Source organism: Rhipicephalus microplus, chromosome X (assembly GCF_043290135.1).
Source record: "Rhipicephalus microplus isolate Deutch F79 chromosome X, USDA_Rmic, whole genome shotgun sequence".
NCBI classification, from domain to species: domain Eukaryota; kingdom Metazoa; phylum Arthropoda; class Arachnida; order Ixodida; family Ixodidae; genus Rhipicephalus; species Rhipicephalus microplus.
Window position 1 is genome coordinate 487,946,061 of NC_134710.1, and position 27,829 is coordinate 487,973,889.

At 43.7% G+C, this 27,829-nt stretch overlaps 2 protein-coding genes across 20 annotated transcripts in view; one reads left to right on the top strand and one right to left on the bottom strand.

The window, feature by feature from the left end:
* The window catches only part of LOC119160779 (retrovirus-related Pol polyprotein from transposon 412), a 400,026-nt gene that overhangs the window by 219,735 nt on the left and 152,462 nt on the right, over positions 1-27,829 (bottom strand). For 5 of the 18 annotated variants that reach the window (XR_012887758.1, XR_012887754.1, XR_012887747.1 and 2 more), the window contains one exon: positions 21,147-23,950. The exons of 8 other annotated variants lie outside the window; for them this stretch is intronic. Coding sequence is in view for 1 of the 10 variants with exons in the window: in XM_075880919.1 (XP_075737034.1) it covers positions 23,895-23,950; positions 24,455-24,622 (224 nt within the window). In the remaining 9 variants the exon portion in view is untranslated. Of the gene's footprint in view, positions 1-21,146; positions 24,623-27,829 lie in introns of those variants that run through there. 5 more of the 18 variants (XR_012887757.1, XR_012887753.1, XR_005108327.2 and 2 more) reach the window with 2 other exon arrangements.
* The window catches only part of LOC142776721 (uncharacterized), a 73,343-nt gene continuing 65,002 nt past the window's right edge, over positions 19,489-27,829 (top strand). The window contains exons 1-2 of one of the 2 annotated variants that reach the window (XR_012887759.1): positions 19,489-20,464; positions 23,686-23,858. Coding sequence is in view for 1 of the 2 variants with exons in the window: in XM_075880920.1 (XP_075737035.1) it covers positions 23,755-23,858 (104 nt within the window). In the remaining variant the exon portion in view is untranslated. Of the gene's footprint in view, positions 20,465-23,685; positions 23,859-27,829 lie in introns of those variants that run through there. The other variant, XM_075880920.1, reaches the window with a different exon arrangement.

A 27,829-nucleotide genomic window follows, 5' to 3' on the forward strand; every position in this document is an offset into this window, starting at 1 on the left:
GACACAAGCTTCATTAAAACCAGCAGAAATGAAATGAAGGAAGGTACAGAGGAAGTCTGTTTTACTATTTTAAATGTAGTGGTATTGTTTGAATTGCGATGGGAATATGAAAAAAAGCAAAGGGGACGAAACTACAACCTGCCGCCTCCAGGGATCGAATCTGCGACCTTCGGATTAAGCTCCCAATGTGCTGACGAATCTAGATACGGCGGCGTTCTTTATTTATTGTTGATATGTGGTAGCAGTCCACTTTGGGAGTGTACAGGCAGTACGACTTTCTGCACGATGCGACATGCGCCTTCAGATATTGCGGCATGTGCCATACGATCATTCGGCACACATGGTTGGGATAGACATACAAATTACAACTGTACATGCTCCGACCTAAAGCAGCGGAGCTACGCAGCTTAATGACGGCCTCTTTATGCATCATTTTCGATCTTTAAGGCAACACGCCAACACGTTATATACTTTGGTACCTTTGCTAGTGCTGTGTACATCTAGAGAGATAGAGAGAAAATAGAAAAAAAAACAAGGCAAGGAGGTTACTCAGATGCTAGGTTTCAGTATGCAACTCTGGGTTGGAGAATAGGGTGTTAAAATAGAGAGAGGGAGAAAGGGACAGAGATAAAAATAAAGAAGAACAAGGAACACAGACAAACACGCACACACAAAATCTATCCACTCAGAGTCGTTTAGGCAGGCCAGTAGTTCGCAAGAAGCCCAGTAGCATCATGTCGTCGGAGGCGTATTGCAAGCCGTAAGGTTAACGTAGGAACAAGGGAGCGTAACATTGCATGCGTAAAACGAGCCTCATTTCATTCTGACATGAAGAATTGACGAGCAAGCGTGCGCATGTATGGTATTGACAGAGAGGTATTGACAGAGAGGCTGAACAGCAACATGATTGGCCCGTTCATTACCGATAATGCCACAGTGTCTTGGCAGCCCCTGAAATATAATGTGGTGCCCTTTTTATGCTAGGTTATGTATCATTTCTGCCGTCTCAAAAACCAACTGTTCGTGAGGACCACGGCGTAGACTTTACAGAGGTGACTGCAGTGCCATGATACGATCGCAGATGAATGTCCACCGTTACGTGTTTTTGTCGTTAAGGAAACGCAGCTGAGCGCGAAGTGCTGCAAGCTCTTGTGCTGTTGATGTTGTTGCATGAACTGTCCCTAATTTTGTAGTTTTGGCGTGCATTAAAATAACGACCACTGCTGTTGAACTGTTTGGCAGAACGGCTCTGTCAGTGTAGACGTGGGTACATTCTTGGTACTTCCTGTACAGCGGAAGTAAGACAAACTGCTTAAGAGCTGGTATTGACAAACTTTATTTTTTCTGGATGTCTGGTATTGTCACGTTGATGACTGGCTGTTTGAGGCACCATGAAGGAGCTGAAAGACTCGCCGCAAGCGTGGCGCCAGTTGGTAGAGAATAGCACAGTACAGTTCCTGTTCTACAAAAGGAAGTACGAGGCCTATCCGCCAGTAGAGAGGCTAGGTTGTGGCAGGGAGTCTGGGCAAAATGCCTTATGTGTGCCCTCAGAGCTTCGATTTGAATATGGGTCTGTATGAGGTGATCTTTGGGGAAGGCTATAGTTGCCGCTATTAAGGCACCCTGGTGCAAGCATAAATAAATTTGGAGTGCCTGTGCCTTAACGCTTTGTATCATGTGTGGACTTGCCTTGCTTGCGCTAGATAGTGCGGGCCAACTGTATCGTAGAAACCCAAAAACCACCACTCTGTGCAGTTGTACCATAGCACTGGGCTGCATTCTTCAAGTCTTTCCAGCAAAAAAAAAATTGAAGAGGTGGCATATGCCCGTCAATCACTTTTTGAGATAAGAAACTTGAGGCCTCCATATGTCTGTGCAGATTATCACACCCAGAAATTCATCAGAACGACAGTACCATACATTTTGACCAGTATTTACACACTGTAATAAGTCAAGGGTTTGCGCGCAAATACCGGAAGAGCGCACTTTCCCGAAGAAATTTCGAAGACTCGATCGCCGAGGCATAAATCAGTTATAGAAGCAGCTCTCTGAATCCTCACTCGTAACTGTAGGCGAATTAGTCGAGATGCATATGTCACTTGTGTATGTTGATAGACTAATATTCCTTGGTAGGCGCGAATGTAGAGCGATCAGTGTTATCCTGAATACAACGGGGCTCAGTATACTATCTTGAAGAACGCCACGACAACTGAAACGTGCAGATGTGTTCCTGGTCTACAAGCTCACAAAAAAGGATCGCATGCGGAGACATCTGTTTATCCACTGAAACATTCATCTACCCACTCTAATTTTTTCTAGCATGGCAAGGGCGGCTTCTTGAGTGATGTTATCATAGGCTCCCTTGGTGTCGAGGAACAGAGAGGCGCAAAGACGATTACGGCTTTTCTCGTGCTCAACTGTATGTGATTAGATCAATGATCCTATCAATCGTTGATCGACCATTTGAAAAACCGGCCATGGTGTCTAGATAGATTTCATCATACTCCAAGTATCACTTCAGGTGTGCGAGGATTATTTTCGCTATTATTTTACCCACGCTACTGGCCAATGCGAATGGGCGATAGGAGGGTAGTTTCAATGATGACTTGTCAGGTTTAAACAGCTGTTCTAGATGACTAGTTTTCTAACTTAAGGGGAGACTGCCCGCTAGCCAAGAATCATTACATAGCATAAGCAGAGCTATTCTCGCGTGCTCACCCAGATGACACAAGGCTCTGTAGTAGATTTCGCCAGGTCCTGGTGCTCATATGTGTGTTTGCAACAAGCGAGTGCTACCTTAGGCTCCTGGATAGAGAACGGGAGATCTATACGGGACTTACGTGGTGGCAGGCAACGACTTGAAAGTGGTAAGCTGTTCTTGACAATCTAGTGCAGAATTCTCCTGCAACTATACATCTGACTGCCTATGTGGCTGCAGACATGAATTTCACTGGCTCATATAGCGTGCCTCAGAATACATTTTTATCGCGTGCGGTTGGACGGTTTCATATTGTCGGGCAAAAACGGGCATAAATTGAGTCGACACCTTGATCGGCTGTGACCACGTGAGAGAAAGGCAACATGGCGTGGACGTTACGGCAACGTAATCATGACCCTTGTCCCTTTTCAACGCTTCCTTTGTTTCTTTCAATGCCAGTGCATCTCAACTGCAACCATCGGTCCACCTTAGTTAAGGTAGCGGTCTTGATGCAACGCTACATGAGGAGTAGCGCTGCCTACCCCACACTTGCGTCCAAGTGCTTTCCCCCTGAGATGTGATAAACGTATTTCCCACTCCAATATTACACGTCTGTCAGATGTGTGCCTACGGACTTCTTTGTAGCTTGGTGCAATGCCACCACCGCATCAGAGCGCTTAAAAAATGAGCGCATGCGTTGAAGTGGTACCACAGAACCCCTACCAGTTTAGAGAACAGAAACTGTACATTTCGGCTGTTGTATCAAAATAACCTGCAGATAGGTAGCAGCAGCGTACTCAACTGCAATACCGCGAGGCGAGATGGCGCTGGTAATGCTATCATCGTCATTATAAAGACGCATGCTTTTGCAGCAGGTAGGGGCTCGCTGCTGGTTCGCGCTGCTCACTTCCTTTGGTATTTTTTTTTCTGGTTCCTAAATCGCGGTTAGCGTGTGTAGTTATCGCCAGGTGACCTAACTAGCCTAGACTGGCAAAAACACTGTCAATCAAGTAAGGTTTGCATCGTTTATTGCGAGTGTCAAAGCTAGTATAACCAATATATACGAACAAAACAAAACAAGTCACTCATACATATCAAAAGTTTTTAACCTATCTGTAGACTCTTTAAGCTAAGAAGCATATGCATAATACTGAACATCGACATCGCCTAATGAATGTCACTCTCATTGTGTTGCGGGGTTCGAGTTTAATAGCGTGGCTTCAGGACAAGGATTCGATTCTGCCGTGAGATGCGGCGTTTGCCAAGTAGTGTTGATCTTGAAGTGAAGTGAATGCATTAAGTGGAATCAGGAAGGAAACTTGCACATTGCTGATAGAAAGCTCGTGCAGTGAGAGCAATGTAGTTTTGCGAAGATTGTTAAGTAATCAATCGCGTATGCGTGCAGTTCTGAATCTTTCTCGCTCTGGAATGCTACACTGAGTACTTCACAATTGTGCAATGTCGTGTCCACAGGGTAGGCACTAGTTTTTATTCTCAGTCATGAGCCGATATGTTAGCTAATATGTATTTAGGTGATTGGCCTAAAATATTTCAGGCTTCTTAAATTTATTGTTAGGGTTAGGTTACGCAGTTACTGCAGCTAGACTCGTCGCAAGTAATGCCCGGTCTACTGAATATGTAGCGAACTTTTATGCAAAAGGAACATAGTTATGAGTTGTATGCTTACAGACCAAAGACGCGCAGTTTTTGAAAAAATAAGCTTTAGGCATGAATTGTACATTTTCTTGTTTGTGGATCTTTGTTGGTACTATTACAGTACACTAAACTGCTCAGCTCTGAGCACAGTCTCTTTTTTTTGCATAGACATATCGATAAAACGTGAGCACACTCTTGCAAGCAAGCACTCCTGATATCAATTGGTGACACATGATGTGAATCTTTTCAAATACTGGATCAATATAAGCCACATTTATTACACACTTCTTATTGTGTTTACTTTTTCAGTATACTTGTGCTTGAAAGGTGAAATTCTTTTCTGCCTGCTACTTTTAAAGACTTCAACTTGAAGTACGTACTATCTTGCAGTGTGGCTGTGGAAAAGCCAAAATCATTGATGTTTCAACTACCTGTGCGATTTGCTAGATTTTTTTCATGACGGTAGTGTACAGGATTCCACTTCGTAGTCGTATACACTATATATATGACAAAGTTACTTTAAACAGAAGCAGGCGTGTTCAAAAAAATCTGGGACGTTTGCCATATGAAAAAGAAACAGTAGCATATCTAAAGAACACAATCTTACTCATCACGGCAGCACTAACATGTTTGGGGAAGCTGTGCTGCAAGTGCTCATCACCTTTATGGTTTATTATTTTAGGAGCCTATTGAACATATGTGCAAAGCTAATGCAATTGAGTGCAGCCTTATGAGCTTTGGTGCATCTTATTCTAAACTTGTATTAGGTAAACACAGTTAACTAAGACAAAATAGATCTGGGTATAGTTTGTATACTGTGTCACAAGGCACAACTAAATGTCAGAATGCCTGGTAATGTCTCTGACGGCAGGGGTGTTCCTTTTGTAATGCAATTAATAATTTCTGACGATTCACACGCCAACCATGAATCGATCATAAGTCGTACAGTAGTGGGCGAATTTAGTTTGATTCTGGCTTCAGGGGTTAAAACAAAGGACATTGTAGCCTCACCGAAGACAAGGCTGCTTGTCAAACATTCGCTCTGACACCTCGTGTTCACAAATATTTTCATATTTTCAAGCTTCCATTTTTTAAAGGTCAGTTTGGTTCACCTGCACCCATGGGAACTGGTTCACAGCTGTGCACAAGAAGTTGAGAACTTCTGCAACATGAGTTCAGCAGTGCGACAACACAAGTGAATGACAAGATGCAATATTTAATTCTGTTCGCTTAATTTATTGACGTGCAAACATCTTCGCAAAACACGCCGCGTTTGTAGAGGCGAGTATGGCACCTACGTCAAATGCTGTGTCGTTTGTAAAGCTGTGCGCTTGGGTGCACCGAACCAGCGCCGTAACGGTATGAGGTAGAGGTAAATTATGAACTATTTTAGTGCTGTACCTCTCTAGCGCGTTTTCAAACGAATGGCATGGTTTAGATGACGCCATTACTGCACAACTGAAACGAATCGCGAGGTGCATCACCTCGTTTAATGAATCATGTGGTGCAGACGAATCTAAAAAAATTCTTAAACACAAACGTCTTAGCATTTCACCCGCATGGAAATCTAGCCACCGTGGCTGGGATCAAACCTGTGTTGTTGAGCTCATCTGTGCCCCACAATCTAACTCACAGTGTTTCAGTTTCAACGTTATTGAAGTGCACATTCCTTGCCATGCTAGGCAGCCAATGCTTGTGCCCAATCTAAAGCACCCCTCCATGATATGCGTGCAAACCTTCACAACTACAGGATTGCATGTGAGAAGTTCGAGATGACTTGTTGTAGAAAGCATTCAGATGTTTTGACGTGCTTGCAGAGTCGACATTCGGGGGTAGTCATCCTGCCGTTGCATGGCAGTCTGGAAAATCAAGTAACATCACCAGATATTGCTAAGCGTAATCAAAGCATAAAATTTTGCAAAGTACGCAAGTAAACTCAGTTAACTAGTAAATAGCAGTATTTTATACATATATGTATTGGTACCTCATAACACAAGTATCAATCGGGGCGGCTTTTTCACAAGGCATGTCAAGTAGCAGGCTCTTTGCCCATTTTACGCAGCTGCTCCCATGTTATATAGGCCAGGAGGCTTTGGCAGAAAAAGAAGTATTTCTAATTTAGATGACGCTTTTATTGTCACAATAGCCAAACTACGGCCATAATTATGTGATGCTGCTCAAGTGTGACTGCGGAAAACTACTAACTCGTAGGTTTCTTGTACTAATATATGGACTAGCTACGAAGACACATGCGAGGCGACAGAGATGTATTGGCCTTCTTTCATCGCAATGGCCTTGTTTGTCTTACCTGGCGATACAATTTCATAATTAACTATTTAGTCAGCGACTTGTTCCCATGTGAAGCCACACTCTAAGTAACGCACGTTTTCCCGGTGGCAGCTTGACAAGTTAAAAAAATTTAAAATAAATGTTGCAATGTGCTGCCACCATGCCACGCCTACGCAGTCAGTGGCAAAAAAACCTCCATATGTTGAAATGAACCAACTAGCTCAGCATGCAAGCTTCCTTAACAACTAATGTGGTTGCTACTCACCGGCCCGTATTTCTCGGATTGCAACGGGTGTTCATCTGATGAAAGCTTCAAAGGTCTCTTCGTTTCCCGGAAGTCACTTGAATTCCCTTCGCGAGAGCTTTCAATGAGTCAAAATAAACAGAATGAAAGAGAGTGTGTCGGCTGGCAGTGGCTCTAAATATTTGCAGCGAAACGAAACAGTGCGAGACACATCCGAACGTACTGCGAGCCATTACCTGCTGTCGCTATCATTGGCCGCCGTTTATTTTGAAATGATGATAATGATTTCGATAGGCTGCTACTGACTGCGAGTCAGCTGGAGCAAACACTATCACGAAAAATTTATGACACAGCACTTGTTGAAGAAATACTACTTGCTATAAGAACGAATTGTTTTTTACGTGTAGCGGCACACAACGATGTAGCTTTTTTTTATTGAAATAGAAAGTAAGGAAGAAGTTTTTGTCACTGTTACTTAGCGATGGCTACCCCTTTCTACTTGGTTCTTACAAATAAAGAAAAAAGTAGCATTAAATACATATAAAAAGTCCTATATACGTGAGAGCATAAGTTCTCTTATGGTCAGAACAAACAAGTATATAGTCGCTACGCTCACTTTTAACAACATATAGTCCACTCAGTATTGGTCACAAATCTTCAGTTCTTCAAAGAAATGTTGCAGCACCTTCACTGCTGTGCATTTTTTTTAGATGACCATGGGCCTAGTATTTTTCTTCAACGCAAATGGCTGCTCGGGATCTACCTTATGGAGTTCCTGTTCGAGTCACCTTCGGTGTGTGTCGTGTTTCGGACAGTTGAGCAAGAGGTGATAGATGTCCTCATCGTCGGGGCTGCATGAAGGTGCTGACGATGTTGAACGCTGAATATGAAGTAGGAAGTGCTTTGTGTAAGCAGTTTCGAGTCTTAGGAGATGTAGGAGTGTGTCGATACGCCTTGGGAGTTCACGGTCTAATTGGCGTTCGAGATTAGGATCAACAGCATATGGGATTGATTCCTTTGTTTTGTCTGTGAACCAGGTAGACAAGCATAAGTTACGTCTCGTTGTGTTTAAAATTTTATTTAAATCATATTGAGATGCAGGAATGAGGCACGCTTCCGTAAAATGATGAGCGTTTTTCGCCAACTAATCTGCCATTTCATTTTCCTTGATTCCGCAGTGACTGGCTACCCACTGAAATGCCACTATACCTTGTAGCTTCTGAAAGATCTTTCAGGGTAGCGTATACTATTCACACATCATTGTGTCTTGAAGTGGCATTTTCCACACATGCATGTGCCGCCAGAGATTCTGTTTTTACCACCCATTTACTTGGTGTCATTGACAGTTTAATGAAACTTACGGCTAGCAAAATCGCTACGTGCTCCAACGTTGTTGAAGAGGAGAGATGGTCCAACAGACATGCCCATTCTTCGTGCAATTCCGGAATCATAAATGCTGATGTCACTCTCTCTTTGGTGACGGAGTCGTCAGTGTACACGTGGTTATAACCTTGGTACCTGTCAAACAGATGATGTGATGTCAACTGATCTGCGGCAACGATTGACACTTTATGTCTGCTGCGAACTCTTTCTAATGATGTTTCAATAGTTAGTAGCTCAAGCAGCCATGGCGGGTAGTTTTGGTCCAGGGGCTAATGTGTCGATACAGGAAGCCGGGAAATCTACAGTTGGTACACGTGGTATATTTTCGCTCCGGCACGGTTCCCGATGTGCGATATGAGCGGATGTGAAGGGTGTTGCGTCACTAAAAGAAAGACGTGCCGACAAGTCTCAACATTTCGAATTACTATAAAGTTGGGTTCTCTTGCGTTTGTCAGTGTCAGAGAACTTGATGTGGCCTGTGGAACCCCTTGACGTAAGCGTAAGCTGCATGCTTGTAACAGCTGAAGTCGGTTTAGAGACGTCTGAGAGATGTTGTGGAGAACTGGTGCGTAGTTCTATCAGATTAGTGCACAATTGACGTAGAGTGGAGACGCTATTGTACCGCCCCACTTTGTTCCCATTTTACGATATATAACATTTATGGTGCAGTTAACTTGATTTTCTAGATCAGCAATATGCTGACTCTATCCGAGGCGGCTGCCTAATGCAACACCAACAAATCAATGCTTTTGTTCAGTTTCAATTGTCTGGCCTTCCACAAAAAGTTTTAAGTTTTTCACTGTCTTTCTCGTGAATGGCAGAACTACCGATTTGGCGTGAAAAATCTACATGCCTCGCACTTTGAAGTAGTCACTAATTGCGTCCTTGCTGAAGCAGGTGTTTTATCGCTTCCTGCAATTTGTGGGATGTTCATAAGCATATCTCATCTGCATACATGGATATGTTCAAGGCTTCGGGCAGCACTTCCGGAAGACCTGCCATTGCAGCATTGGAAAGAACGGACTCACAACGCTTCCTTGGGGTACACCTCTGCTCATGTTCAAGTGATCGCTGTCTTCATTACTGGAAGAAATGTTACGCAGGAAATTGGCGATTCATTGAAAGATGCGAACATGAACCCCTAGTGAAGCAAGCCGGCTCAGCACAGAAAGGTGGCCCACAGAGTCGAACGCCTTTTTCATATCTATAAGCGCCGCAACAGCCACGTTTCCACAGCTCGTCACATGTGCTTCAAATGTAACGAGGTCGAAAACGCAGTCCATAGTGAATTGCTGTTGTCTGAAGCCATCGCTCTGTTCTGGAAGAGAGTTGTTAGCCTCAATCTACCACAGTAACCTTCTGTTAACTATTTTTTTCTTTGACTTTAGATACATAGCTAGTGAGGCTGACTAGTCTAAATGAGTCAGGCGAAAGCGGCGATTTGCCTGGCTTTAGCGGTGGGATAATTCCCGCGACCTCTAAACGCATAGGAACGCATGCCTTCGTTCACATATAGTTACAAATCTGTAGAAGAACTGGCGTGCCGTTGGGGCCAAGATTTTTCAGAACACTGTATGACACGTTGTCGAGACCTGCTGCTGTTCTTACGTGGGTTAACGGTGGAGCAGAACGGAACTCTAATAGAGAATACGTGTCATTGAGTTGAGAAAGCGTATTTATCTTGAATTTGCTGTTATACAGAATACGCCAGTGCAATAGTGTTGTCAACCAATCACCCAGTTCAAGTCAGAATGGGGCAAAACTTATTAGCAACATCACGTTCGGATAATCTACGATATATGTCCAATTCTCTCAATGGGATTTACCGGAATACCGGATAATTTAAAGCAGTGATTGTCTGCCGGGCTTTCGGAAGCGGAGTAAATGGGATCAATGAATGGCAGAAATTGCGCCATTTTTACGACCTAACTTATGCGTGGGTCGGTTATATTGGACGTGCGAGGCCTGACTATCCTATAATCTTCTAGCTTCCAAGTGGGGTTATAGCGACGTTCTGTTCGTCTTCTAATTGCTTTTATGCGCTCATAGTCTGCATCTACACCAGAGTGGCCTGCTGGGACGGCTGTACACCGTGTCGCACGAGAGTAACTGCTTTTACTATAGTGCCAAATGTTTCCAGTTTATAACCCCCACTAAGACACGTCTAGTATTGTCACGAAATAGTTTTCAGTCAGCTTTAAGGTAAATGTTGTCGTCTGCCCTTACCTTCTTGGGTCTTGCATGAGAACTGGGTAATTGTCACTCCCTCGTGTTTCGAGGTCTCTACACCAGTTCCTATCTCGTGGAATATCAGAAGAGTCTATAGCTAAACTAGACAGCTGGCATAATTATAACCTCATAAAAACGTTACTGATTGATCATTCAGTACAGGCAGACCACATCTGTTAATTGCCTTTTCAAGTGTTCTCCCAAGGAAGTCGGTATGAGTACTGCCTCACGTGCTTTCGTGCGCAATTGAATCTCCACAGATGAGGGCAGGTCCTTGAACTCTACCCAATAAATGAACCATGCATGATTCGAAGATTAGTGTCAATGGTTGCAATGAATACAATATAGGGTGAGGATAAATTTCTCGAATTCAATTTCGCTCCGTACAAATTCTGGCACATCCGAGTCTGACGAGTATAAAAATGAGGGCATGTCACGCCGTACGTATAACAGTGTCCTGTTCAAGCCTGGACTTCTTCTTGATGCCTACGTCACATTATTAGAAATCCTAAAGTTAGGGCCAACACTGCTTTCACTTAGACACAATACGAGGAAGCTATACTCAGCAACCAGCTTCCTAAAACCGCGCTTTTGGACCTAAGGACTTTAGCATTCCACTGGAAACGCAGATGTGTAGTGGAAACAGTTGTCCATTTGTAGAACCATTTTGCTATAAAACATTTTTTGGTGTGCTGCTAGAGGTTCTAATGAAAGACCGGCGCGGACCTCTGGAAGGTCACTGGTCTGCGGAAACGCACGCAGGATTGCTTCAAAGCAAGGAAGAGCATCGGCTTAACTGTCCCACTACAGTGGTATAGTGGCTAAGGTACTCGGCTGCTGACCCGCAAGCCGCGGGATCGAATCCCGGCTGCGGCAGCTGCGATTCTGGTGGAGGCATAAATATTGTAGGCCCGTGTGATCAGATTTGGGTACACGTTAAAGAACCCAAGGAGGTCGAAATTTCCGGAGCCCTCCACTACGCCTTCTCTCATAATCATATGGTGGTTTCGGGACATTAAGCCCTACATAGAAATAGTAGTATCGACATAATCATACCGACATCACTTGTTATTGGTGCACGTTGCTCTTGTGCTTTTGGTTTTGATGAGGTTAAAGGTGTAGACGCATGGTTATCTTGAGTTGCTGACGATTTCGGTGTCCTGCTGTGGCTTGTCTGCCTTTGAACGTATGGTGATTGTCCTCTACAGTTCGTTTTATTTGTAACTTTGTTTTTCTGAGCTGGAGCACGCTTGACTATTGTCGCTTACGATATCGGTGATGTACTCTTCTATGATTTTGAAGTCATAAAGAGGGGATGCACCGTTTCAGGATTTAGACAAAGTGATTCCTTTTTTAGAGCAGTTCCAAGTAAAATGTCTGGTTCCTTTAGTCAAGCTGCGTGATGTTTCGGACATCCAGCATACGATACTACGTGGTCTCGATTGCAAACCGACACATTTGGGATGATTCCTCGATGTACGGTTTTTGTAATCATGTGCCCCGGCACAGATTTCGCAAAGTTCTCCATGACATGATTTCGCAACACGTTAATATCGTTAGCGGGTTATCGTTAGCCATCGTGTTATCGTTAGCTATTGTTAGCGGGCTATCATGTCTATATCATTAGCATTAGGGGGTTGAACACCGTGTAGCGGGCTGTAGGTACTCTCCCACCGGATGACTCGTGAATCCTATCAAAACACGAGGTGGCAATGGCTTGTCAAGAGGGCGGAGGACTCAAGAATGGCACTGCCTAGTAAATGTGGCTCTGCTCAACCATCTTCGCGATGGAGCCACTTAGTTTGTCTCTTGACTGAGAATACTCCACTGTCTCTCGATTATTCAAGCAGTTGACCTTCACTGTATTGTATTGGTACTTGTCTAATCTTTCCTAGGTGATTCACGTACGACTACGGTATATATGGTGCTACTTCAAGACCAGCAACACGTGTTAACTGAAAAAGTCTGTAGTAGGAAGTAACTGTGGAGACTACTTAGCAGAAGTTGCCATCTCTATTGACACAGAATGACTGCACTTACTCTTTAGCAGCTGATACCACTTCACTGACCAGTTTGTTTGGATTAACTTTCCAGATTTAAGCGCTAGGGTCCATCAGCTTGAAAATTACGGGTATCCCCGCTGGTCGGGCTTTCTTGTACGTGACTGTTGCGAAAGGTCTGTCTTCTACTTTCATATTACAGTTCATTTCCGCTGAATCGATGATCGTTGCATCGCTGTAATCTTCTTGATTATCAGTTCGCGCATTTTCCGGAGTAGCACACTTATTGTTGGCGTTCGGTGTCATCGAGGTGTCGTCACATTCCTCCTCAGGTCTGCCCAACACGAGATTATCTTGCTGTTCGAACGCATTCATCACTTTGTCTTCATCCAATTGGCGCCGCGAAGATTGACCGCCACCCGTAGCCGAAACATTCGGACGTCGTACCAGCCTAAGATAAGGCTTCGGCTCCTTGGAGACGTGGCGCCTGGAGCATGGCGAAAGTGGTAGCAGAATCTTGGCATTAAGACACAGAAGACGAACAAGAAAACTTACAAACTTGACAACGATGAGGGCGCCTCTGCAACAAAGTGCAATTAGCCCTGAGAAGTTGGAGTGGCGCCACCTGGTGTATTACGTCTCGGCATGGACTCTTCGACGCGAGCCACCGCACGCCTACATATTGATGCGCTCGCTTCGTGTGCTGTTTTAATGTTTGCGTTGCCTTTTGCTTGTCTCAAGCTCCAGATTTACTTTTGTTACTGCACAATCACGCGCTGGGATGTATAGCAATGTGAGATGAGTGAAAAAGTCTTTGTTACGCTGCTAATCCCGATGATGGATTCCATTGGCGGCGATGACAGCCGCATTCCGGCGGGTGTAAAAATCAATACCCCGCTTCTGTTTGGATACGATAAACTCATTGACGCATAACCGTGTAATTTTTAGAGGGAATTAAGGCCCCATATTTAAATAATGAGGTTGAGCTGAGCATAGTTGATTCGTATTCGTGGAATATTGTGCCTTTTTTCTTTTCTAGAAAATTTGTACTGGATGAATCCACGTATCTACAAACAGCGCTTTCACTTGTGTATCAAGCCCCGGCTAGCGTACTGCATCGATTGATTGATTGATTGATTGATTGATAAGTGGGCTTTAATGTCCCAAAACCACCATATGATTATGGGAGACGCCGTAGTGAATGGCTCCGGAAAATTAGACCCCCTTGGGGTTCTTTAACGTGCACCCAAATTGGAGCACACGGGCCTACAACATTTCCGCTTCCATCGAAAATGCAGCCACCACAGCCGGGATTCTATCCCACGATCTGCAGGCCAGTGGCCGAGTACCTTAGCCACTAGACCACCATGACGTGGCAGCGTGCAGCATCGAGTATCAAAACGTATACCGGAAGGCACTCGCCCTAAAATACCACGGTCGCTGTTTTGTGTTTTTCTCGTGTACTTGCTTGCTGAAAATGTTGTTTAGTTCCATCTTTCTTTCGCAATAGTTTTGAAACTTCCAATTGCGGTCAGATTCTGTCTTCGTGCAGAATCGCAGCAATAGTGTGGTCGCGCTCCGAGCTACCAGTTTGGATAGCCAACTCATATCTTCAATTTCATTTCAGTTGATAACATGTCGGTGGACATGACATGAGGGACCAGTCGTCGCCTCATCGAAGTGAAGGTTGTTCAGTTATTTCATGGGTGCAGAAGCTTCTAGGCTGAAATTTTTATCGGGGTTGGGGGAGAGCACCTACTCGAAATTGTCATCTTTGTCTCTGCATGGGGAAAATATTGACGGGTACGAGAAAGGCCCGGTTAGCCATCCTCTGGTTTTGCCACTTCTCGGGCCAGGTCCAAGAGTGTGCCATAGGAAGAGTTAAATTGGACTTACTGCCGTTCGTGTTGAAATCGTTGCTATCAGCGGTGCTCCCTCGTGAAACTTCAATTAGCGTTTGTGACGCGGTGGTAAAACACTCCAGCATTAACGACAATCACGTTATAGGACTACATATTCTCCGGTGACTGTTGAGAAGAAACGTGTACATATATGTTACCAGTGAACGGAAATATCTCAATATTTTCGAAACTGTTGTGTGCAGCTGTATTATTTTGTTTGTTGGACTAATAGCTTACGTGATTGCTTATGACAGTCATATTCATAATGACTCCTGCTGAGAAAGTGCAGTTCTATCAATTCATTTAGGTCATTCGAAGATTCAGGCGTAACTTGCGCGGTAAAGCGCAATGTATTAGTGAATCGAAAACATCACAATTTTATTTCTCATACTTAGGCACAGTCATGTACTAATCACAGAGTCTATGCCTAGTTTTAATAACGTTAGTACCACTTGGCATATTTTTTGGCACCCATTCTGTGGTGTACGCGATAAAAACAACGAACCTGCTCTCCGGCATCACCATGTTCATATTAAATCTTTTGTTCGGACAGTAGTAGTGTGCCTATACTATATGCTAAATTATGGAAGCTTCTAACAGCTTTTAAACCTTCAACTAGTTGTGAAAATTTGCACTTTATATGTTGAGAAATTGGCGTCACAAAATTGAAGAATAATAACCAACGTATAGCTAAAGAGCGCGTACATGGCGGGCGCTGAAAACGGCGACAAGTGCAGGCGGATTAGGCGAGTCCGTGCCGTGACGTCACATCGCCGCAACCACAGAGACGCCAGTGTTCTTTCTCTGGGCTAATAGTTTGAATGGCGGTGCCTATGCACTGCATAAAGAAGGGGTCAGTAGACCGATTTTGGGTATTTGAAGCCGAAATGCGGCGCCGTTGATTTTTTCGCCCCCTACATGTGACCACTCAAACTTGAGAATTTCCGGGGCCTGGTGGCACTTCCGCCTTTGTGTTCCTTATAGTGCCACAAACGGCAAAAAGCTATCTCAAAACATTTTATTATAGTGGCTAGAAAAGCTTTCCTTGTATTGTGAACGCGCGCTTTTCCCTGCGGTGTCCGTTGCTGGTGGGTTGGCGAGTGGCGAGTGGAGGTACAGGGGAAGTGTCAAATCGGCGAGACAGCGCAACAGCGTCATTGTCTCACTATTCTACCCAATACATTTACTTTATCGGTTGGTTTAAATGCTCACTGTTCTCTCTGAGACCGATCAATGTTATATATGTAGTGAAACTTCTATTTTTGTGTACCATGTCAAAAGTCTTTTACGCATCCGCATATGAGGACTCTATGGGAGACCAGCGTATTTTTCGCTGTGGAAGATGAATTACAAAAACCACTTTGCGATAAAAGGTTTAATACAGAAGGCTAAGTTATTCATAGCCTTTGAGCCCCGTAGTTTGCGCGTTGTGTTCTTGTTTCGAACTTTTTCATGAACCGTATGGGATACGAAGAAAAGCATTCAGCTAACTCTGCTAAATCGGCCAGCATTGAATTATTGTTCTTTATTTCATACTGATAGCGAAGAACAAGGCGCAAGTTGTAAGTTTTGAAAACTGTTGGAATATCAGAAGCTTGCAGGAGTCATGCGGAAGAATGATCTCTGGCTAAGTTGTACAGTGGCCTTTTCCTCTGTAGAACATAAGGCTTTTTTAAAGGCTGTATGCGTGCCAGTGCCCCATATAGGTTTACAATGATTCACTTGTGACATAAACAACGATTGGAAAGGCAACAACTTGATATCAAATGGAAGAAAGTTACTATTGCGGTATAAAAGACCAACAAAACGCCAGACGGCTAAACTCACGCGAATAATATGCGCATCCCATAGGAGCTTTCCTGTGAACCAAATACCAAGAATTTTAAATGCCGGTACACTTTCTATATTCTTGTAGCCATAAGTCAAAGACACACAAGATGATACAGTTCTACTCCTAGGGCGTGAAATGACCGCATTTGTCTGGGCCACATTTATTTCTAGCGCATTTAAGTTCGACCAGCCTTCTAGGGCCGCTAGCAATTCATTAACCCTTCTTAATAATTCGTCATGAATTTTACCGCTAAAAAACGCTGGTGTCATCAACCTATATAACGTAGAATGAGTTATCGTAAATAATAACGATGGCACGAATGTATACATCAAAAAATAACGGCCCCAATACACTTTCCTACAGCACGCCTAAGTTAAGACCTAGCATTTCTGACGAGTGCTTGTTACCGCTAATCTACTGACGTCAGTGTGACAAATAGGAATTCACGAGCTCACCAGCACATTCTTGAATCCCATAGCTGCCTAGCTTATCAAGCAGTACTTTATGATTCAAGCTGCTGAAGGCTTTTTTTTAAGTCAAAAAAGAGAAATAATACTCGGCGCCTTTCTTCTAAGTTTCGTAGAATGAATTCTTTCTGTGCCAACAGCGCAGTTTTAGTTGACCAATTTTTTCTGAAGCCATGATAGAATAGGGTCATAACGTTATGTGGCTCAATTAAAGTAGATAAACGCATCAAAACTGCTTTTCCTAATCTCTTAGAGAAAACAGAGAGCAGTGATATATATAGTGTTCTATTGCCTCTTTGGCGCCAGTGAACTCCACGTCCCTCGTGAGCCCTCGATTTCCTAATCTACTACATTCTCTCCAAAGCGTTTGCATAAATCTGGCAACGTTCGCTAAAAGCACAAGATCTGGCGTCGCATAAACTCAGTTGCTGCCATGCGGAAGATTGACCAAAAGATTTTTCCAATGAAAATTTTCATCTGATTTTGATGACATTGCACCGCACACGGTCCTGTGGCATTGCGCCTTCCTCAAAATACGGCCGCCGTGGTCGTGATCAAACTAGGGGTGGCGCTAGGGTGGGAACGCGGAGTCTGGAGCATCCCAAAAATTTTCGCCTGACACCCCCCTACCGTCCATTGCACCCCCTCCCCAAGAGGGGCAAGTCATACTGAGTTCTTTCAGTGAGTTCCTTCAGGTGAAAGGGCAAAGCTCTTTCCCTTGAAGGAACTCTCTGTTATTGTTTGTGCAGTGTTCGAGAAGGTTCAGGACTGCAGTAAATAACTTTGTGAAGATTACGCCCACTTCGTGAACATTACAGATTATTCTGGAACATAGGTCACCAATAGCAATACCACTACACTACTCATAACGCGTCGATTACCGCCGCCTGAACAAAATCACCATGAAGGATGTGTGCTCTCTCCCACGTATGCACTGTAAAAACTGTCCGTCAGAGGTATGGCAAAGATCAACGTAAAGCTCACGGGTGCCTCTCAATTCGTAGGAAGAAATAGAAAATGGACGTGGATGCCAACGGACGTATACTGTTATTGTAGAAACGGAGACAATGTCCTTCTTCAGTGGACCTTATGGAAAAGTCTAGAAGTTGGCTGCTCTGATTAGTTATTTTCTAGCCGGAATGCCACTGCCAGTCCACTTTTTTAGGGGACACAATGTGTTGACAGAGAGCCTGGGTGCGTGTAACTAACATTCGTTTTTTCACAGTTCCTCTTTAATCTTTATACTTTGATATGAATACTCTTGACGTGTTGTCGATAAGCACATCACCATAACGCACCACATAAGTCTAAATCAATAACAGCCCCCCGGAAATCATGTGGTCTAGCCACGGGTAAATGAACGCGAGCGAGCACTACAAACGCGGCTGAAGCAAAGGGGAAGCAAGCTGACCCATCTCAGTCGCACCATGGGCACATGCGATAACATCACCCGCGTGCGAGGCATGTCATCAATTTATACTGAGGTAGAGAGTAAACACCCTGTCTGTCTTGAGGAATGCCGGACCACAGGTAACTAGAGGGAAGCTGCCATATTACCAAATGGGAAGATAGCCGCCAATCAAAAACTTCAAAAAATGTTTCCTTCCATAAAACAAAAATTGTAACAATAAAACTTGAGATATTAAAAGAACTGCTCTCTTGCTTTCCAGTTGGATATAAATGTTATGTGTAATTAGACCACCATGTGGTGCAAATTGGCCTCAATGTGGAAAAGGTTCATGATTTTGGAATGTTTGTGATTTTTTTCTCGTAAATTTTGCGACTTGAAAGATGCAAAGGTAATTTTTTGCAAAATATACCTTCTATGAAGTAATTATTATTTCTCATATAATCAATAAAATAAAATAGCAGTAATGCAGTAGAAAAACTACAAAATAACCCCTTTCGGCAAATTCTTGCATGTGTATGTCGCCAAAAAATTTCACTAATAATGTTTACCTTACAACACCTTGCACACGCATCATTGATTATTTTATAAACTAAATTCCGTATTGAAAGAGAAAGTGGCACTTCCAAATAATAATTTTTTTCACGAACAACAGCCGTAGAAGTTTGAATAAATTCGGAAAGCACTCACGTGACCATATTTTTTTTCTTCCCCAAATATTTTAGTGATTCACTGCTTTCAATTCAGTGAATCAGCAGGATCTTATTTCGAATTGATTTCAGGTGGTCGCCAAAATAGCTGGTATGTTTGGCGTACAATGACCCCACTACGAACGGCACTGGCAGCGAGTAATGCTCCCAGCTTGGAGCTAAAGCATCAGCGCTTTTGTGTAAGGAAAGAGTAGTATGAAAGGAGAGGTGGAAAAAGGGAAGAGAAGGGTCTGAACACCTGCATCCTGCGTGCACCTCGGTGAATGTGACAGCAAGGGTTACATGCAGCCGCCGTGCGTAATAATCCAACAAAAATACAACCAAATTACTTAAAAAATGCGAACTTTGTTTCGTGGAACATTCGCGCCTTTCTATCAAAATTTCACTGTTTTCGCCAAATGCTCGTAATTTTTATTCATTATCTCATTAAATGGCAGATAGTGAAATTTCTAGAGACCACTACTACACGGAGTCCCTGATAATATTAAGGGGGTGTTGGGACGCAAACATTTCTCGTTTTCTTCTTTCTATTCGAAGATTACACGCCATGCCACCCCCCTTTTTTTGCCACAAACACACAGCAGGCACACTTGTTTGATATACCTGATATTGCGGCACAGCGGTAATGTCGTAAGCGGGTTGTTTTGCCAAAGAGAGCATATAAACATTGGTGGCTTCATCTCATTATCATCACTGATATGCCGTTGAAACCAGTATTGATGTAATGGTGGGTTCCACACGTTGTTATGAGCTTGCGGGAATTTTATATTATTGTGATCCCTCTGATGTAAAAATTCATATGTCCTGTCATCAAGATTTTCAGGGTTGTTAGATTGCGCGTACACCAGCAAATAAAAAACCAAGTGCGTTGAAACTAACAGAGTGGGTGCACAATCTTTTTTTTTATTCTCGGTAAGGAAGTTTTTTTTTCTGTTTTATTCGATTCACAATAAAAAAGTGGTCGCAATTGCAGGCAAAAAATTGCGTACACGTGTTTTGCGCAACTGATAGTGAATCTCATCAGTCAGACAGCGCGTACGTATAACTTCATGGTGTACCTCTAAAGTTCTTGCACGCAAAAGTAAACTACGACAGCCTCACCATTTCTAGAAACTGTCTTATTCTCAAGTGCACAGGTTATTGTACTGCATTGGAGTATGTAGCGAATACAGCGAGCTATTACCGCAACTGCAAAGCATGGTTTCAATATCGTTTCAACGAGAAACTCCTCAGAGCGTGGGCCCCTTCGCGACACCAGAACACCGCCGCGCGCGACGATCCAGGCGGGCGTGCGTCGGCGGGCCGGCTCGCAATCACATCTCTCTGACGTGGTCACGTGATGTATGTACGCGGTGCATGCAAGGTCGCGCATGCGCGGCGCTCGCCAGCCAAGATGGACGCTTGTCATGGCGGAACGTCACGGTAGAGGACTCGTTAGAAACGACCATGTTCAATGGCGATTCGCGACCCCAAGACGTCTATTCGTTGTCCTATTCTGATCGGCTAACCTGTGGTTGCATGAAGTCGGGCAATATGCCACCAGAACTTTGCGCAAGTTGTCGTTAACTTTACTACTTCTAGTCACCATTGCGTCGGAACTTTCCCGCCAAGCTGACAACCGAACAAGTTTTGTGCATTTCGCTATCAGGTAAGTCCTATGTTACGGCTCTCGTGAATTTCCCCGCCTCCGGCCTGTTCGACTGCCGACAAAATGCTCATGCCTCGAATGTTTACGCTGCTTCAAAGCGCACAGAGGCTTACTCAAAAGCGGCTTTGTTTGCGCGCGCGGTTTCGGCGTATTTGCGGATTTTGTGCAATGGCGGCGCGTGCCCCTGACCGTGAAGTTGGTTACCAGGGGTTTAGCGGTGTGGACTTGATAGCTGCTGTCACGTGTCGTGTTACAGTACGCATTGCGTTTTATTGACAAAAATTCCTCTACGTTTTAGATGAGTGGCCGACAAAACTTCGCATCCCATCCTTTTCGTTGCAGTAGGGTTATCAGGCGACACGACCGAAGTTCAGTTGACATGTTCCGTACAGATAAACAAGCCACTTTGATTAGCAGGATTCCGACAGCTGAGCTGTATCTGATTGCAATAATGCACTTATGGATATTAGCTCGGCATATTCTGCCGGCAGCGTTAAGTTAACCGTGTGCAGGTCCTGTACCGGCATTAGTTGCTCAACTTACGCCTAGCTTGTTGTCCTTTTAGACCTCGCTATTTTTGCAGGGTCCTTTAGTAATTTTCTCGTCTAAGTTGGGCGCCAGTGACCTATGCTGAGGCCCTTCACAGCTCTCGCTATTTGGCTTTCAGAAAAAAACGTATTGGTTTGGTTTGGTTTGATTTGGTTTGCTTTTATTCAAGGCAAAATTGAACAAGATTGCCCTGGGGGACACGACTAAAGGCTAAGTAAAAGCGTGACTGGGTCGTGCCACCCTGGCAGAAAAGCAGAAACACACCGCAAGCACAGCACTCAGAAAATGTTAACATCACGTGTTATCATACACGGGCACCATAATCAAACAGGAACCGCCAGAAGTGTGAACAAAAGAACAGAAATACAAACAGTCCTCATTCGAGTGGTGGCAAACACAAGTAAATGCAGGCCCTCTATCAAATATATTAAGAAGAAACATCTTGACTAGAAAATCGAGTTGCTCTACAAGACAAATATAGATTATAATAAACAACAGGCAAGGAACAATAATGAACAAGGTGCAACGAATACAAAAACATCATTAACTGCAAATTTCAACAATCAAGAAAAGCATCGGTTTCATCCACTAGGAACTCTTTCGTTATTTTTTTAATTGATCTACCTGAAATTCCGTCTTCAAGTAAATGTAATATAGTTGGGTGTTTGTTTAGAATGTTTGGAATTTGTGACGCTAATCGTTGGTCACCGTAGTTCGTGCGTGATCTATATTTGTATATCAGGCTCTTTCTCAGCTCGTATGGTGTTTGCTTCACATATTATGTGTCCAAGAATAGTGATGTATTTAGTTTATACTGGTGTAATATCTCTAGACATAGCTTATGTCTGTATAACAGTTTTATACGTAATACTTCGTACATTTTAAAATATGGTCGGGCACTTTCGTAAAGGGGAGTGTTGATATAGCACGTATAGCACGCTTTTGTAATATCAACAGAGAATGAAGGTTTGTAGTGGTCGTTGTTAGCCACACCAAGGAGCAGTATGCTAGTCGTGAATGTACTAGTGCGTAGTAAATTTGCAGCTTGACATTTAATGGGACGTAGTATGTCAGTCTATTTAAAATGCCGATTCTCCTGGAAAGATCTTTTTTTTATCGTGTCAATGTGAGGAGACCAAGAAAGTTGTTCTTGGAATAGAACTCCTCGAAATTTTATTGTTGTTGTGCGCTGAATCTCGGTGCTCTGGAAGTAAATTGGAGTGCATGGTATGTGAGCTACTCCTTTAGTCTTGAAAAACATGTAATTTGTTTTAGCGATATTCAATTGAAGTTCATTTGCATTTACCCATGAATTTAATTTCTCCATCCAAACGTTCGCTTCTTTATATAGTTCACATACGTTTGAACCTGCGAAAAAAACGTTTGTGTCATCAGCATACAATATTATTTTCTTGTGTCCATCGATATTTACGATATCATTAATGAACAGCAGGAATAGGATTGGTCCAAGAATCGATCCCTGGGGGACATCATACTTAATGTGTTCAACTTGAAAGTGTGTATTATATACAACAGTATATTGTTTTCTAGACGAGAGATAACCTTGTATTAACTGAGCTGTGGTACCCCGAATGCCATAATACGGTAGTTTTCGTAAAAGTAGATCGTGTTGTATACTGTCAAATGCCTATCTAAAATCCAGAAATATTCCTAGTGTAAAGATTGTGTGTCCAATGTTGTCTAGAATGTATTCTTTGATGCTGAGTAGAGCCGACTCAGCAGACTTGTTTTCGCAAAATCCATACTGGTCTTTTGCTATTATAATGTTTGCGTTTAGAAAGCACATAATCCTCTTGTATATAACTCGTTCAGCCATTTCCGCGAACACAGAGAGTACAGATATAGGTCTGTAATTGTTAAGCTCATCAAATGACCCACCTTTATGGATGACAGTTACTTTCGCAACTTTCATTTGATCGGGAAAAACACCTGAAGATAACATGAAGTTATAAATGTGCGTTAATGGTGTAGCGATAATGTGACTTATAGCCTTTAAAGGCTTTGGCTTAATGTCATCTGGGCCGCAAGCACAGTTATCCTTTAATGACGTGATTAGCTTTACCACTTCTTGTTGATCAGTAGGAAACAGGAATACACTAGACGGGTAATTTGATGCTATGTAGTTCTCGCAACACGTTTCCGTGCTGTCTGTGGTAGACTCACCAACTGTTAAAAAGTATTTGTTAAAGGTGTCAGCGATTTCTAATCTACTCATGCCCAGTTTTTCAAATTTTATTCGTCTGGATATCTCCTTTTTGTTAATGAGCTGATTTATTGTGTCCCACAGCCGGCGCGCGTCTCCTGAATGAGTGGTAAATTTAGTAATGTAGTATTTCGTCATGGCTTTCTTCAAATCTTTGTTCAATGTATTACGAATCTTTTTTAATTCACGTAAATCGTTTTCGTCTCCAGAAGATAGGAAAACTTGAAAAAGGTTGTTTTTGACTTTAATTCTGTTGTATAGTTCTACTGTCACCCATGGTTTTCTGCATTTTCTGTGTTTTTTGTAGGGCTTAAGAGGGAAGCACGCGTCATATAAAGATGTCAAGTGTTTTGAAAATATGTTGTATGATTTATTAGGATCTCTTTCTTCTGTAACCGTGCTCCAGTCAATTCCAGAGATAAGGTTCTCAAAAAGTTTAATATTGCAGACAAGTGGAAAAAGAACAAAGTGGAAACACCATGCGGAAGAGATCGCCTGATTCGAGCAACCCCGGAGGATGCACAGCGCGGGTGCTTCCCAAGTTCGTAGGGCGAAGAGGGACGAAGAAGCTGTCTTCGCTGTGATGGTTTGGCAAGAGTTCCGGAACATCAACTCCGAACGGTATAGTCCCTGTTGCCCGGGCTATATCTACTCCTGTCAATGTCTGCACCTTGCGCCCCATGTTTTTTGAACAAAAGTAGCTCCCTCGGTTTCTGAAACAAGGAGTTCAAAGTTAATTTAGCGGCTGTCACCTTTAACTGCAGCTCAATCAAAGACTATGAAGGTCTCGAATATATGCCATTGTCATTGCTCTCAATGTTTGCAGTGATATCGCTAGCATTACTATGTATAATGTAGTATGACTGCTGCTGGTAAACATATTGTAATACTGTTACAAGCTGCCACTCTAGCGTCGCCAGCGCGAAGTCGGCGACGGGAATGACAGCAGGTTAGTTCGTTCCGTACGCAAGCAGAAACAGTGAAGAGATCAGAGACGTGAGAAAACAAAACAAACTTCACTCTAGTGATATTGCAGCACATGAGATCTAGTACAACACTTCAGTACAACTAACAAAATACATCAACACTTAATACTACAAAAATACATATAAAACAATGAATCAGCTTACGAGAGAAAACTATTACAAACTACACAAACTAACAACAATAGAACTACGGAGGAGAAAGTTTGAAGATATAAACAGGTGAAGGCATACGTGTGATGACCGGCAGCGTTGCGTCCTCGACGATCGGATGCGAGAAGTCGAAGAGAGTTCTAGCACGACTGCGATGTCGGTGGTGTTGCAACGCTGGTGGCTCCGGGAGGCTAGTGCTTGCAGGTGACTTCGGGCAGGTTCGGCTAACTCGAGGCGAAGTCCCGATGTCTACGTTGAAGACGTTAATATTGCGTCACAACTAGACGAACGGCTAAGTTTAGGTGGCCAGCCGATACAGAAGCACACTAAAAACTTCTAGAAGAGATACCTGTTGATCTGTTTCTACACCATGTTGGTCAGCGACTAATCTGCCTAGCAGGGCAAAATCCTGCGCTTAAATCCCCCTTGTGTCCCCTCGCCCTCTTCCTTGGGGACAAGAGACCTCTACATGGGTCCAATTATGCGCGTTTCATTGATGGAAACTCTGCCCCAAAAATATATTGACCCCACCCCCTTTTAATTAGGAGAGGGCCCTCAACTAGCGAGAGTGACAACTTGTTGGGGTGCTGTCATACGGCTTGGCCACCAGAGGTTTTCCCACGGTTTTCCCGTGGGAGCCGTCAGACTGTTTGGCTCTCAGCCGGTGCGTCCCGTAGTCTAATCCTTGTTCGGGGTACATCACGGCCTTCCACGACCCTGCAGACGCCACCGCAGGTACAAAGGATCAAACGTCGGCGGTGACGTTCGAAGAAGAGCACCCCATTCTGCACTTCTCGGCTCTCTTTCATGCGCCCGCCGTTCCCACGGTCATCGGGGGAGTACGGCGCCCGTTAATTGCCGTGACGCGGGGTCGCTAAAAATGGCCGTCCGTGAAAAATACTATATTTTAAAAATATTGTGCCTTTATCTCGATACCCAGCATCAGATAAAATGTGACACGCGGAAGAATTATTAGCAATCAAACATAAAACTGAAATATACTTGCACTTTTTATTCAAACGCTTAGGTACTTAGAATTAGTGGCATGCCACTTTTAAATGACTTCATTTGGTGCTGTCACTTGGAGATGAAGCCAGCGGTGGTTGTTGGAATGGGTATACTTAAATTTGGCCAGACCACTTTGCCGTCTGTGACGTCAGGAAATTTCGAAAGCACCACCTGGACAGCGAAGTGAGTGCAAGACGTTGTCGTTTCACATTGGCTTAATGGTCTGCAAGTGTTAGTGAAATTGAGCACTTTCTTTACTTTTTATAGATGTCACAGAATATATTGTCACGGGGTCGTGACGTGCCCGAAAACAGGGAACTTTGTGGTGGAATTTAACTTTTTATTTGGGTGAACCTGTGCCCGGTAAACGGAAAGTCCAATTACACTAGCAGTCTTGGACTAATAGCGGTGAATTGAGCGTCGGCCGCCGATCAACTACTCACAAGCGGCGAAGTGTGTCGGCGTTTATACTCTTGCCATCGAATGTTCTAGCGTTATCGCTGGCGTCGGCGTAGGTTTCAATAATCTGTACAGTTCGCAGAGTGGGCATGATCTTATCGAAATGATCTACTGAAGTCCCGAAGCTTCTCGAAAACTGCAGGCGCGGTTTGCGCTGAGAATTGTGTAGTGTTTTGGGGCGATAACAAAACTTGAGAAATAGAAGGTGGCATTGCCCCCCTCTAAAAAAGACATCGTCCCGATGCTTTAACTAAGATGAAGTTACAACAATAATGCAAGAAATTATAATTAATAAATTACGATACAATAATAATACAAAAAACACTGTTTCAGTTTGTTAACGCGCATGAAACGGCTTGAGGCGCATGACATGGACGACTTCAGGTTGCGATCGGCGTCGTTGAAAGTTCGTGATGCTGTCGGGAACAACCTCGTAATCAAGTGGGCCAAGACGTCGAACCACCTTGTATGGTCCGAAGTACCGTCGCAGAAGCTTTTCACTCAGTCTACGTCAGCGTATCGGCGTCCATACCCAAACACGTTCACCGGGCTGGTATTCCACGAAGCATCGTCGAAGATTGTAACGGCGGCTGTCGGTCGTCTGTTGATTCTTGATACAGAGGCGTGCGAGTTTTCGGGCTTCTTCGGCGCATTGAAGGTACTCACTCACATCGAGGTTTTCTTCGTCGGTGACGTTGGATAACATGGCATCGAGCGTCGTTGCCGAGCTCCTTCCGTAGATCAATTTGTATGGAGATATCTGCGTCGTCTCCTGCACCACCGTGTTCTATCCGAAGGTCACGTACAGAAGAATGGCATCCCAACTCTTGTGTTCGACATCGACGTACATTGCCAGCATGTCGGCGATCGTCTTGTTTAGCCGCTCGGTGAGGCCGTTGGTCTGAAGGTGGTACGCTGTCCTCCGGCGGTGGTTTGTGTGGCTGTATGCGAAGATCGCTTGAGTTAAGTCGGCAGTAAATGCCATTCCTCTGTCAGTGATAAGGACCTCCGGGGCACAGAATATATTGTCACGGGGTCGTGACTTTCCGAAGACAGGAGACTTTGTGGTGGAATTAAACTGTTTATTTGGGTGAACCTGTGCCCGGTAAACGGAAAGTCCAATTACAGTAGCAGTCTTGGACTGATAGCGGTGAACGGAGCGTCGGCCGTCGATGAACTACTGACAAGTGGCGAAGTGCGTCGGCATTTATGCTCTTGCCATCGAATGTTCTAGCGTTATCACTGGCGGTGGCGCAGGTTCCAGAATAATCTATACAGTTCGCAGAGTGAGCGTGATCTTATCGAAATGATGTACTAAAGTCCCGAAGATTCTCGAAAACTGCAGGCGCGGTTTGCGATGAGAATTGTGTAGTGTTTTGGGGCGATAACAAAAGTTGAGAAATAGAACGTGGCAATATACTGTAAAATCGCAAGTTCCTGCCTTCTTTGGAGGATTTAAAATATGCGGCCACTTGTTTCTTCTAACCATTTTCACTCTTTTACACTGTTTATGCGCCAAACTAAAACAATTTCTGCATGCGTGTGTAGCTTATGAAAAACATTGCTGCACTACCCCTCCCCCCTCTCTATCGCCAAAGGATAAAACGCTGCTGCCAAACGTGCGTTGTCTTTGTTTGAATGCCTACTTTTTTAGCTGCGTACTGCAGGTAGCAAACCGAAGTGCCCTGACGAACTGTGCAGTGCTCACCACACAGTGAGCCAAGCATCCCATAAGAAGTGCTTATTCAGCATCTGTGGCTAACTCAAAGATAACGTACAAAGTTCTATTTAATGAAGAAAAGTGTTGTTTTGAGCTTGTCATGTCGAAGTGAAAATATTGCAAAGTAAGTGAGGGTATACAGAGTGACATCAGGATGTATGCTATCTACCAACATAACATCATTCATGCCAAAGTGTTAATTATGATCAACCTTTTTTCAGAAGTGCAACGGTTTGCATGAATGAGCATAGTTGGAAATTGCTGCACAT